This window comes from Acanthaster planci, linkage group LG11 (assembly GCF_054643075.1).
Source record: "Acanthaster planci isolate LZ-2023a linkage group LG11, COTS_SCS, whole genome shotgun sequence".
Lineage (NCBI taxonomy): Eukaryota > Metazoa > Echinodermata > Asteroidea > Valvatida > Acanthasteridae > Acanthaster > Acanthaster planci.
Window position 1 is genome coordinate 9,146,075 of NC_141787.1, and position 14,980 is coordinate 9,161,054.

The 14,980-nt window shown below is 41.2% G+C and overlaps 1 protein-coding gene across 9 annotated transcripts in view; it reads right to left on the reverse strand.

The window, feature by feature from the left end:
• Positions 1–14,980, reverse strand: part of LOC110983868 (uncharacterized) — a 92,202-nt gene that overhangs the window by 35,457 nt on the left and 41,765 nt on the right. For 8 of the 9 annotated variants that reach the window (XM_022243492.2, XM_022243496.2, XM_022243495.2 and 5 more), the window contains exon 3: positions 6,335–6,406. In XM_022243492.2, coding sequence (XP_022099184.2) covers positions 6,335–6,406 — 72 coding nt within the window. Of the gene's footprint in view, positions 1–6,334; positions 6,407–10,929; positions 12,964–14,980 lie in introns of those variants that run through there. The other variant, XM_087143607.1, reaches the window with a different exon arrangement.

A 14,980-nucleotide genomic window follows, 5' to 3' on the forward strand; every position in this document is an offset into this window, starting at 1 on the left:
TGACTGCACATGTACACAAAATGCACCTACTGTACCTCATTCCGATGCACTAGCCATGGCATCATGAAGTGGTACATGTTAGTCACTATGCATTTTCAAAACCTATCCTATGCTGGACAACAATTATGAAATCAATTCTTTGCCTTCTCCTCTTGACAAAGCACTAATTGAATTAGATAAAAAACCATGTACACGTGCGAGTATGACGTCGGGCTGTTGGAGATGATGAAACAGCCTGGATTGCAACCGCATGTACACTTACACAACCTCAAGGGCTTGATGAGGACCGGAGATCCATATTTCTCTATCAATATTTCCCACTGCCTCCAAGGCCGTCTTCACAGTGGTTTTGAGAGTCATGACAAGGCACATTCCATCCTGGGGGCAACCTTGGCACCAGACTAACATTAGCACTGGGGGTGACAAATCTCTTTTAATAACTTGAGGAAGAGGTTGAGCTAGGAGTCGATATTATCACAGCTGAAAATATGAAGAATGCGGTTCACGTATTTTTAGAGATTGACAAGGTTTTGAAGGAATGGACAAATAACATTAACATACACATACACATGTACATTGTACCAGTACCGGTACATACATGTACATAAATTGTGGAGATTTTTCTAAAATTTGTAAAAAAAGGCACCTCAAAGGTTACAAGAACCGGCAGATGCAATTTATACATGTATGTACCTGTGTGAAACCGCTACCAGTATTTCATTTCTAGGCCCACTTTCAGCTGTCATGATACTTTCTGCCGATAGTCAGAGTCCACACAAACAAGCCCAGAGGTTGTACATGTACAATGCAAATACCGGTATATGTAAATACTGGCCCATATAAGGCTACATGGAACATTTGGGGTATTCAAAACACTTTTTCAAGTTCTCAAAAGAAGTCCAACTTTCCTTACATTTAAAGTTTAAGTCCCAATTTTCCTGCGTTTGTATACAATGGTCAATGAGATTTGTCATAAATCCTTGTGCCTTAATTCATGATTCTTTACAAAAACCATGTGAGACCATCAATAAAGTTACCTTGAACCTTTGAACATCGAACATTTAATGCCTACGTTCATACATGTAGTGACATCAATCACTCAGCTCAAATCAAGACCCCTTCCCAGCCATGCCAATTCACTCAATTAGCAAATTGTTTTCCCAACTCCGCCCTGTTCCCTGGCATCAAATTCATGCCCCGGGAAGATCCAGGGGCGACGGGCAGTCAGGCAGTGTGCTGCACGCTTCCAGGGAGCATTTCTCCTCACGCTCGCGAGAAATGTCCGACAACACACGAAGACGTTAAAGCATAAATGCCTGAGAATAAAGAGCATGATCGTCTGATTCAAGGATGGAATCTCTGCTGAAAGACATCATGGGAATGAATTAAAGAAGAGATGATGGCAGAGTTCTGAGATTGTGGGCAAATACGGGTAGCAAAAGTAAAAAAAAATCACAGTGGACTTACAAGCCAAAGGCAGATACAGGAAGCTAGACAGTTCTTGAAAATCTGTGCTCACTGTACATTTTCTTCAGGAATTTTCAAGCTAAAACTAACTCCACGCCTACGAACAAGTAGTCACATACAGTACAATGTGTACATGTACAATTTGTACATGTATGCAATTTGTACATGTACGTGCCTGCATTTTTTCAGTTTATGGTGAGTTTGCAAGAGATTGATGTGGGATAACTTGGTTGAATCTAACCTGTAAATGTGCACTTGTACAAAAACTTACATTATTTTCCTTCCTTTTCTGCCATCCTGATAATTATCCACCCTTTATACGTGCATGTGCCTGTCTGTCAACGCTTTATCCCAACCAGGCACATTGTATGCTGCACTGGCATGCTTGCACGCATAATTGCATTTATATCAACAAGACCTCACCCGGCACCTTGTTAGAAAATAATTGCAATGATCACGAATGCAAGGAGGTGCCATACAGCACATGGTTTTGGTTTTGATTAAGTCAACCTTACGTGACTGCCAGCCTCAATTAGCTAGGACAAGTCACGATCGCAGGCAGCCTCGTGCGACGAGGCCACCAAATTTCTACCAAAACTGAAGACAGGAAATTGGGGCCATAAGCCGGCTGATGCTGGCCTGTAAAAAGAAGCCATTCTTCTGCCCAGGGGGTCTGTGAGATATAATCTTGCAATCCAACACCAGCAATATTATTCCCTGAAAATTGTTAAAATCTGGAGAATGTTCAGGATGCAGGCCGGCCTCCTCTGGTGGCAAATGTTGGTCTCCGTTTTCAACCAGCTAAATAACTGAATTCATTAATGTGTTAATTTGGGGGTAACCATTCATGCTGGCATAATTGCTTTATCTTCTATTCCTTGGATGGGGTGCTGATAACATTTTGGCTCAGAAATTTCACAGTATTTTACAAAGGCAGTGCAATCGCATACATGTAGTGTGCCATGAAAACAGTGCCATCTTAAAGCATGACACATTTAAATGCTTGCTATGTATCGGCTATGTTAAAAAAGCTGAGGTATCACTGAAAACTGGCGAGTCCATCATTACATTGACTAGTTCCCTTTACTCTACCATAGCAATACAGCATACAGTGTACATGTATATGTACATGCATATCCAGTGGTACTACCTGCATACCGGTATGCTGGTGCTGAGTCAGGGGGATGTGATTTTTTTTCTAAGAGCAATGGTTTATTGACTTTTCATCCGTAAAAAGAACCCCCACCAATTTTACAAAAAGATGTTATATGTAAGCACTTGCACGTCCAAAAGGAAAGTTGGTCAACTTGCCCCTTCACTGCTGTGTACCGTAGTTCCCAAGTAAACTCACAGCTTGCAGAAAATTAAAAGTGCATGGACTTCTTCACATGACTATAAGCCATCAATTAACAACTACCGATGCTAAGAATAGTTCCGTGACTGCCGTATCTCTCAATGAAGATGTAAATTAAACAGGGTTTGCTTTCACAGAGATTTCTTCCTTACAAATATGTGATAATGGAAACTGCTTTTGCCCCATCTACATGTACATGGACATTTAACATGTAGTCCATCTGAATTAGGTTTGTTGAACAACAACATACGATGGGCAACAGTTCTCTTATCTGAAAATCAGTATTTGCAATTTCCAGAAACCCAAATGAGGCTTGATGACACCATGAACTTTACAGCATACCTTTTTGTTTATTGTTTATTTCTAAATGAGTAAAGGTACACTGAATGTACTCGTAACTTCACACTAAAACCAAAATAGGTTGAAAAGAGTGACAAGGCAATTAAGGGGCAGGGGGAGTATGTTACTATACATGCAGTTTAAATGATATGGCACCTGGAAGGCAAAGGAACCACATGTACCAGTAAGTGGCAGGAGCCTACCGGTACATGTGAGTTGGTAGTCTCGGCAACTTAACATTAACAGCATCCTGCTTTACGGCATGTCAGATCAGGATAAGCCATGACTCATGACTTACATGTACATGTAAGTCTACATGTACATGTGCATGTACCTTCACATTGATACAAATTGTCAGGTGCCCAGCAGAAGGGCGTAAGCACACTTATGCCCTTTTGCCGGAAAGCATGATCACAGCAGAAAAAATATACCCGGCAAAAGGGCATAAGAAACACCCTCTCTTTATTTAGTAAAAATGGATATAATTTACTACAAAATCAACCTGGGCTGTACAAAAAGCAATCTTTGAACAAGTTATTATACTTGGGCATTTTTTTTTTTTTTACTTTTTGCCAAGAAATCTTCGTATTTCATTAAAGTGCTATAGTTGCATACTTCTGTTCTTTTGCCGGGAAAAGTTTTTTGCAGTGATCAGGCTTCCCGGCAAAAGGGTCTAAGCGCTTACGCCCTTCTGCCGGGCACACAACGAAATTGATGTTCAGCCCTTGGCTTTTCATGTACAGTACTGTAACTGGACGGAGGACATAAAGCGCACTAGCAAAAGGACGTACATGTATGTATGTAACTGTTATATTTCAATGAAATAGAAAGATTTCTCTGCAAAATGTTAGAACAAAATTTCCCAAGTCATTCAGTAAGTTGTTCAAAGGTTGTTTTTTGTACAGCCTGTGTTGATTTCATAGTAAGCCTAAATGTTATTCGTTTTTACTAAATAAAAAGAGAGAGTGTGTTTCTTACGTCCTTTTTCAGGGAACATTTCTTTCTGCTGTGATCATTCTTCCTGGCAAAAGGGTGTAAGCGTACTTAGGATCTTTTGCCGGGAACACTCAAGTATTGAGGATGACTTTCTATGCTGCAGTGTCTGATCTCAGCCTACCATCCTACATGATAAACTTGAGAAGAGAAAAAAATGAATGGCATTCCATTCAATCAACTGCATGTCTATAAGCACTGTTTCCAAAGGTCAATACGATGAGAATGCTGATCACTGAGACTGGGGACCCTATGATTGACCACCTGTAAAGGCCAGAGTCAATTCAAGTGAATACATGTTGTTCAACCTTCCAATCAATCAAATATTCAAACAGTCCTTTGTGCTTCATTTCTACAAAAGCAGGAACAAAACATGCATGTTAGTGCAAGAGGAAAGTTAAAAGTACTTTTTGGCCTGAAGTTATTAGTCATGAGGATTTAGCAATCTTCAAGCATACATGTACATGTAAATGTATACGCTTTAAAATGCTACCTGTATTTTGTACCAAAACAATTTAGGGAAGAGACAAAAAAAGCATTCTTTCCGGTTCCCATACGGGTTCCTTATTGCTTTTGTTTATTCTAAAAAGTCCCTGAGGTTGCAATCACTTCAACTTTATAAAACATGTACATTATCTTAAAAGAATATGGCTAAAATTTGGAGAGAAGAAATCAACGGCATAAGGACGAAACACTGTGACAAATAACACTGGACTAACTGTACATGTACATGGAAACCTTGTCTTGGATATTTTGATGTCTCAACAGAACCTTTCATTTTGCAAGTCAAGCATGCCTCATTTTAATATCCAAATTTTACTACAACCTCTTTACCTTGATATAAACCCGGCAAAACACGGAAAACTACATGTACATGTATGATTAAAAACATTTGGTAAAATTACAACAAAGACAAAGTTCTGTATCAAGAAGAAATGTACATGTACGGTGAGCAAAGATATGTACATCCATTGGACACTACTTTCTGTGCGTGGTTGATCAGAAGGGGTCCCGTATATTAAATTAACGAGTCTTCAGGCACAATGACAGCACTATTGTGTTGATGCACACCTGGCATGCATGAAGCGCGGTCCTCGTCTTGCAGGTAAAAGATTTTTCCATGTACATGTACCTTATAGGAAAGTACCGGTACAGGAAAGCATTCCTTCCTGCTTTAACACATGGGAACCCAAAGAAAGTTTTGCGTCTCTTCCCTACATTTTCCCCTTTTTGTTTCATTTATTTTTAACATCCAAAAATCTATGTGAAAAACAGATATTAAAATATTCGACATTTGAATAATCAGCACAGTCTTACTACTGGTACAGTGTTTGTGAATGAACAAACTCAGTGTCAAGTAAAGACACTTTGCATTACACTTGACAGGCTGGCAGCTGCATGACACGTAATGTGCATCACTACTGACTAGTCTTCCAATAATTTATAATATTTAACTACCGGTATTATGCATTTAGAATAAACATACAGGGCCTACATGAACATGCAGTACGGGTCAGAAAAGCAAAATTTTCCAATTGCATATACCCAGTACATGTAGCCTCCCCTCCCTCACCAGTAAAAGTACAGTGCACATGAACAATTGGTGCATATAAGTGCTTAATTTCCTCAAGGGTATAAGCTCATGCACAATTTACCAGGAGAAAAAATGGTCTCTGGAAACCTCAACCACAAAATGACAAACATGACATTATTGACTCCCTGGCCATGGGCCACAAGCATGATTCCAACTGCTGCTCACCACAAAATAACCACTCAATGTATCCACAAATGTTGACACAAAGTGTAAACCAATGTCAAACATGATTTGACATACAGTAAGCTGAGAGAAACCTTTGCTAAGCAAATTTTTCTGTTCAGCACAAACCACTGAGATTACACACTGCATGACTTTTGGGCCACCAACTGACAACCAGTAAACAGCAAATCACTTTGCATGACTTTTGACCACCAACCTGTTTTTGCTAAGCAAGGTTTTTTCTAGGCTAAGTGTTTGTGCTTTTAAAATACATCTACGTGTACTACACCATTAAATCAGCAGAACTCTACAAAAGCTCTGATGGCATTATCTCAGCTCTAAAATGGGATGTGATCTATTCCCAGCAGGAATTCTGGTACTAGTAATTTCTGGCAAACTCACAACGCTGACGGCAACTGACTTACTCTGATTCTTCGCATTGCTGTGACAATCTCCATTCGGCTGCTCGGTCGGGGAACATCAAGCGTGCCGATATACTGCAGAGACACAAATGAGAAATTAAGCAACACAGTCACAATCTTTTAATAACTTTGCCTGATTTTGAAACCTCGAAAAAAAAAGGTTATCAAAAGTGATGACTGCAAATGCAATTGCCAATACTGAATGCACACGCGTTTTGATTTTCTGCTAACATCCACGCACGCAGTACTCAATTTCATCTCAAATTTTGAAAGTGGTAACTTGAGCACTAGTTTTCTTCAGAGCTGCAGAATATGTACAATATAGGCTCATCAGTCATTATCGACTTTCAGCCCAAGAAATGGACAACCAAATGTACAAGTACTAGTACATGTTCATGATAACTTATATCATCTTTTACCTTGGATTTGTCATTCTGAACGTTAAGCAGTTTAACATCCTAAACAGTACTGATATCAGTAAAAATATAAGAGTGGTATACATGTACAACAGGGTGTAACAGCAATTCATTTTGAACCATTCCATTCTTTGTGCACAGTTTGGTACAGCCTACTTCGCATGATTTATTCCATTAATCCGGCATTTCTGGAAAACAAAGAAATGTGCAAACGTGTCTCAAATTGGTTGAACTGTCACATTGGCTGACCTCAGATTTCTAAGGTCAAACAATTGATCTCAGGACAAGTCGGGTGCATGTCTGCCTGAGTACAAAAGAGGTCAACCTGGCTGTCTGCATTCAGTGTGATCATGCTCCTATTTCAGACAAGAAAACAGCCTTCATGTACATGAACATAACATTAAATGTATACTGACTGGATATACATGTACATGGACTGACTTGCACCCATCACTGTGCATGAACAAACGGGGCCAGTAGTCTGTGACTCAGTTTTTAGGGATCTTCTCTTCGTCCATCGCATCATGTACAGTATCGTCGCGAAGCAGAGAGTGCTATAGCCCCGTTTGTAATGTTTCAGGTTTTTGATAAATGAGAACTAAATAATTGATGAGTTAAAGATTAATGTATGTGAAATATTACTTAAATATACGGGTACCCCTACCGTGAATGGGAAAAAATACACGAAATAACTAGTGACAATCATGATATGACAGCCCAGTGTGGAAAACATTGCAAGTCACTTTGTCAGGCCACACACATGGGTGCTGTAACTGAACTCTACGGACTCCAAAGATGGCACCTAACTGACTTCAAGCCCTTGGTCTCAACATGCTATGCGGTCCCCTCACCATTAAACTGACCAGATACATGTATATAAATACATGCAAAGGGGTGGGTGCTCTGGTCAAAAGCTGGCTAGCTTCTGTACACTACATGTACATGTACTGAAGTTTCCATGCATTGCAGGAGCAATTGGGGATAGCTGCGACAGTGTTCACAAATTAAATACGTCACTTTTCTCTGTGATGCACTTCAGTGCTTCAATAAACACTCCAATAACTCCACTAATTCCCCATATTTCCTGATCTTTGAACTCATTTGGAGATTTATTGCCCCTGTTTATGGCTTTCCATTGCCCCGAATTGACTCTCATTTCTACAGAGATCCCTCAACAATTTTGTGATATGGGACTTTTTTTCTTATTTAGATTTACATGTACGTGTACATGTACTGTATCAATAAATTTATGTGACTCTGGGAATAGACTTCTCAGACCCCAAAAACCTTCCAGTATTTTCACTGCCTGTGGCTTTTTATATGTACCGTACACTGTAGGCCCAAATGTTGTCATGATTTATGCTCCATTAAGCCTCTCCTAGACCTGAATGTACATGTACATGTACATTCTTGTAAATTTCCTATTCACCTCTACTCAAGTGAATCATGAAATAGCGAAATACTCCAACTGTCTCTCATCTGCCTGCCAGACACTATTAAGTGTGTAAACACATAACCGGTTCCTACTAAAGCGCAGGTGTATAATATTCACTCTTTCATTCATTACGGTTTATTTGAAAGAAGCATCAAACAAAAAGTCACATGACTAAAAGTGTTTGATTTACAAAAATTGAATACAAGACAGTTTAAAAGATAAATTTGATTAAAATAAATACATTACATTATAAAACACTGATGAAAACACCATTATGTAAACAAGTAAGTTTAAAACATGCCGCAAGGGGGAATTAATCCTAACAGTCCCAAAAATAGCATCAATGTGCAAGGTGTAATGGACCGTGCAGGTCTTTGATGATGATTTGTGGACATTTGCTTGAGAAATGGGGAATTCTTTACAGAGACTGTGCATGCAGTTCTGCCAAGTTTCAGAATTTCAATGCGTGTCCATTATAATGCATAATCATATCATGATGTCATAATTTGAATAAAATATTCATGGTGATGTCATCAAAACCAAATGAAAGTAATGCATGAAATGCTTGGGATCTCTTCGGGGCTCGTTATAATCTTTTTTAAAAATTGCAAAACTAAATCACATTGCGCTATGTTTTCAACTGTGTCGTGAAAATGATGTTTTCAAGTTAAAATTTATACAAAATATCAATGAAAACATTTTGAAAAAGTTTGAACACATGGCCCATGTACTACATTCTACAGCGCCCGTCCAAGACGGAACGGAAAATTTGTAGCGCGGCACTACAGCATGCGTTGCCTATCTATTTATGCTGCATCCGGATCTGTTGTTTAGCCCTAGGTCTAGGTCTTCGATCTAAGTGGAGATGCTGAGAAAATAGACCTAGCCGAAGCTCTAGAAGCCGGTTTCGGAGACAGCCTACTAGACGTGGCATGAGTCATCAGTAGTGCATAGTCGTAAGTCAAGGCGCACGTGGCGACTCGCTCCATACGTGTACTCAGGATGCACACAATTCACGAGCTTTGCCACTCGCTCTGCACAGCCTGTTTTCCTCCTGCGTGCGCCATGTGTCCAGGTGAGCCTTGACTGAAGGCTATTACTGTAATACAGTGCAGTGCATGCGTGCAGTTCAGTATATAGAAAGCAAACTGATGCACGCGACCGACCTTGTTGTCCAATGCATGAGTTTTTGTGAATTATCGCCGCCATTTGCAGAATGTGTGAGATTTTGAGCTTCATGCATGTGAGCGTGAGATTTGGTCAAAAAGAAAGTGTCACACGTGAGACTTGGCAGGTATGTGCATGGCAGCAATCTTCCCAATGACTGCGTCTGTTATGTACAAAATAAAATCTACTGAAGTATATCCCTGTGGAATAATGGCTACTGTGCACAACCTCTTTTCTAACCCTAACCCCCCCTTCAAGGGTTGCTGGCCCTAACCTTCCCCATTCACACTAAGTTAAACACCCATAGGGGACTTTGTGCACAGAGGCTGATGGACTTCGTTTTTCTGAGGTATGCCAAACCCAATGCAAAAGCCAGCTGTTATGGGCCTACCAGACCTATCCCCACAGAATTAAACACTTTACTACTGTTTAACTCTGTGTGGTTGGGGAAGGTTAGGGCTATAGGCACTCAAATAATGAGCCCAAGAGATAAATTGGTGCGTGTGTTACACTGTGTCATCAAAAATTTGTTTCTAAATTTCTGGTGCTTTTTACCTGTACATGTGTGTCTCTTTTTTGTGCATTTTGGCAGTATTGGTTTTTCATTCAGCAGATGATCTGGTGAGCAAAAGGTTTCAAAGCTTATAAGGAATGATCAAAGACCCAAGGGCAAGGCAGTGGGCCCCATTGAGTCATCAGTATTCCTATAGGAAACCTCTGGTATGATTCAAGGCAGACTTTATGAGCTGGTGCCAAGAAACTTTCCCACTTGAGGGGATGTGACTCAATGACAGTCCTTAATGTGTCTGGTACATGTACAGTGTACACCCTATCTGGAGGAGGGAGGTGTCACCAATATGGCCGACCTGTGCTGTAAGAAACTACTGTACATGTACATACACGTACCTGCACATCATGTTTTACATGTTCGAGTTACACAGTGTCGTCTGTTTGCACAGCAGCATCACGCCCAGCAACATCCTACAAATTTTGTCCATATCCTGTCTGTGGATACTACTAGCATAAGGCCTTTGATCCCATGCATGAAGAAAACAACCCAAAACAGTATTTCTTAATATATACATGTACATGTACATGTATACACAAATATCCGGGTTTAAGGCCATTTTCAGGGGCTCAATCTTTAAATGCAAATGCAGTGAAATTCTGGAGAGGAGCATGTTTTCTTGTCTCCCTTCTCAAGCACTTCCATGTGCCGGGGTACCTAGTTTTGCCCGTTTTCCTCCTCTGCTTCTATGGGGGGAGGGGGCGAAGGGGATAAGGATTACTATTATGGGGGGGAACCCCTCTACATGTACATGTACGGTGCTTGCTTGGTTGTTCATGATACTATCGGTAGTACATTCAGATGGCCTTTTCTCCAACTGTTAAGTTTATTCAAACCTGCACATGAACCGTGGAACAAAAATATCATATACATGTACATGTGCCATAAATGTATGTGTGTTGGATACCCCCATCAGCCATAAGAATAAATTACTAAAAATAACATAAGCACTGGTGGCTCTTTACGGTTTATAAGGCCTACAGAACGCATGATCTAATGCCCGATGACTTACGTATATCATCTCAGACTGGGTCGTCCAGAGGTCGTTCTGTCTCATGCTGGCCACCAGCTCACGGTGGGAGGAGGAAGATCCCCGCCTACCAGCAGGGCCCAGGCTGGACTTGCGTCCATCCCCTAAGACGGACATCCTGGATGCAAACCTGTCCCACCAGGGTACAGGAACAGTAGATGGAGTGATTAGAAAGCTGGACTCACAGTTGGTGGTAAGCTGGACTCACAGTTAGTGGATGGTGGGTTCGAATCCTGGTCGCATGTGTACAATCTGCATGCAAGTGAGCCCTTGAAACTGGCCACTGACTCTCCAACATGGACGCAGAGCCACCAATAAGATGAACACAAGTTTGAAGTTCTCAACAAGACCTGATTTTCTTTCCCGCAAAGTACAAAGCAATTGCCAGTAGTTCACACACAGCTTAAGGACAATTCCAACTGTACTTCGTTATGGTTAAGAGGCTTGATCCGAACTCAAATGGCTACTTGTTTACATCCTGGCAAATGTATACACTTCATATACATTTTCTTGAGGAGTTGTACACATTATCAGCACAGGTGTTAAACGAATCACTATCTGGAAAATGCTCTTACTGCAAGTTGGCAATTTCCATGACGCAAAATAAATGCACTCAACTAACTAGTGGACGGCCAAAAATGCCACGAAGAGAACCTGGACAAGTCGTTTATCTGACAATCTGAATACCATTTTTATGAAACCGGAAGGTACACACTCCACTTATCACACCAGATGCTTTAACAGTTTATTTTCATTTCACAAATTGGACATTTCCACTCCAGACGACGACGAGATCGGTGTCTTGGCAGCGACATCTGTGGCAATTGCTCCGAGGGATTTTGGCAGTGTTGGCATTCAATACCCTGATGACATTACAACATACCAAGGAGTTACCAATAGAGCCTGGCAAATACTTCAGGCTTTAGCATGGAAATCCTCTGCACTCGATAATCACGATAAGGCACGATAACTAGATGCGATGCATGTAGCATTTATCTAGTGACACAACAGATACAAGATGTACAAATAAGCATCTGACAGTACGCTCATCAGCATGTCAAAACTTTCTATTTTTCTATCTGTAAAGAAAAAAATTGTAGATTACTAAAATCTGCAACTGCAGTGTGATTCCAAACACCTCACAAGCCTGCAACAGAGAAACGTTTCACTGCTTTAGTCAAATACAAACTTTTCCAGACGTCAAAGCAATCAGGGAGAAAGGCTTCCAATCCTCTGTTGCATTTCAAGTATTTCATGTATTCCTGCCTTCACACCAGCCAAGCAGGATTCCCTCGGGATGAATGTATCTCACTCAGTAGGGATTGGGATGGATGGGTTGAAACTTTACGCCAAGTTTAACGCTCTCCCGTGGGGGGAGGAAGGAGGGCTAATTGTAGGCTTTGTCCAGCTACCTGGTCTTGCTCTGGTAGTGTTTGATTGGTTTGGACAGAGAGACATCTGCTCTGGCAGTTCTCAGTAACAGCTGATAAGTTCTCTTCCCCAAGATGGCGTGCAGGCATATGGCTTTTGAAGCTGATGCTGGGGCATGTACAATGTATAGTAGACACCTGAAAAATGTAGATGCGGCCGGTATACACATGTATGCCTTCTAGAAACTGCCGATGCAAACCTACCGGTAATTACATGTACATGCCAATACACTTGAAGTGCAGTGCATGCGCAGTAACACAGACAAGAACTTGTCTAATTGTCACCTGCAATGACTTCATCAATTCCGTTCAGGTGCTTTACGTGTTCCATTTCAAAAAGCGAGTCCTTCCTGCAACTTCGACTGCAATGCAATCCACAGAACTTTGCAAGTCCCCCTCCCCTCTTCAAAAGAGTTCATGTTCAGCAGGAAGCCAGGATTTCCAAACAGGTGACGGTGACATGGGCACTGCCATGCACGCATTAGGAGGTAGCCACTAGTAGCTTCTCACGCCCCTACCGTTCCAAAGCCTGGCAAAACTCTCCAGTCAGCGCAAACTCAACCTCAACACTGGACAACCCAACTGCTTTTCAATTTATTCATGTATCAAGGCAGGAAAAGCTCAATCAACTCATTCAGTGGGTATCATAGTCATAATCATTCCTCTTTGGCTTGGTTCCCCTAAGAACGGCAAAAAGGACAAGGTTAGACTAGCTTGCTGAGTCCAGGGCTACCTGATGAAATCATTTCCTGCCTACACGGAGCCTTGCGACATGAATTTCCTTGAATATAAGGCACGCACTCTCACAAAGGACCCTGGTTTAGTGAGTGAAGAGAGTCGGTAATTTCCTGCAATCTTGGGCCCATAGGCGATGGGAGACTTTCAGGGTTAAACTTTCATGTTTAATCTCTTTCATCGTTTGTTCAAAAGTTTCTTCATTTCCTAATATTAATACATGCACATTGCGCCTCCTTAGACAATAGCGTGGTCTTCAACACATGTCCCAACTGCCTCCAAGTCATGTTTCAAGGGTGAATGCAAGCCTCGACCATAGAACTACACCAGTGTACAAATGCTAGTAAAACTGCTGCAGGCTAGTAAACTGCTGTCATTAACTTGCCAGTGGGCTTGTCTTAAACTTGTTAAGATGAATTTGAATTAAAACAAAAATGTGAAACTGACTGTACGTGTACATGTTGTTCATTAAAAATTCAACACTTTTGAGTTCTCCCCTTTTAAGTTTGAAAATTGACATACATGTAACCATTGAAAAATTCCAGTCAAAGTATAGTGGCTTCACTAGAAAAAAGTCCAGTGGGCTAGTAAAAATTCCTGCGGTATTTGCCTAGCGGGCAGATTAAATAAGCTCAGGGAAGGGATATGACACTTTTGGGAAGGAGAACGGTTTGAATTGTTCACTGGGTGGAACTACATGTACATGTAATTCGTAGCACAGCTTTCAATTTAGCAGCAGGCCACAGACTGAATAACTGTAGGATCACAATTGTGTTTGTTACCAGTACACGGTACCTGAATACATACCTGTACACAGGTACATTTACATGCATTCAGTACATATATGTACATGTACCAGTGCATAGAGATTCCTGATTAACTTCTGTTACTAATCACAAGATTTTGGGGCCCGGAAAAATAAACGAAATGGCCATGCATGTTTTCAGGAAATGCCAATCATTTTTTCAAAGCCTGGGCCAGAATTTCTGTCTGTAACCCAAGACTCAGGTGCCAAATTTCAGGTTGTGTACTCTAAGGAAAATTCTAACATGCCATAGTTCCCCATCGGGACCCCCTTCCCCTAGATGGCACATGCATTCTGACACCAACATCCCACCCTGTCCCCCAAATACACACATACTGAGAGCAATGGTATTGCCGAGATCTACATCAGTACAGTGTTACGGTGAAGGGGACATCAGTATGAGAAGAGTATGGAAGTGAACTTACATGTACGTACGCGCAAAGCGCATAAAAGACATTAGTGCAAGAACCAGTGTGTGAACCAACAGGTGTACTGTGCATACACCATCCTGGTTCAGAATGATGTCACACTCCGGTTGCTCTAAAACAACAGATTAAATGTGATTAAGCGGTAGATTAAACCTGATTAATTTCACGATGAATCATAATCATTACAACTAAAGTAACCATTCTGTGTACATAAATGTACATGGGTAAGCATTCACCGCTTTCTGGGGACAAGTTCTTTTGTTAGGGAAATTTGAACCGAGTTGTGGGGACATTTCTGAATCTCCACAACATATTCAGTCTCAACAGAACAGGCGAAATGTCAGGTGTACGTCCCCACAACTACGGTGCGGGAGAGTGTACATGTACATGTACATGTATGTGCGTGCACAGCCTCAGACCACCTCTCCTGTCCATACCAGGTACGTGTAAGGTACCTGTGTTGTATAGCCCTTTCTGTCTGTATTGATGAACCCTTTACCTGCAATGTGAAATTTCTTTCACTGCAAGCAAGAAACGCCAGAATTACAGAAACTCAAGTTCAACTGGCCTGAATGGTACATAACACAAACGGGACTTGGCCAAGTCTATGTCACCTACAAGTACGGGGGGCGCGT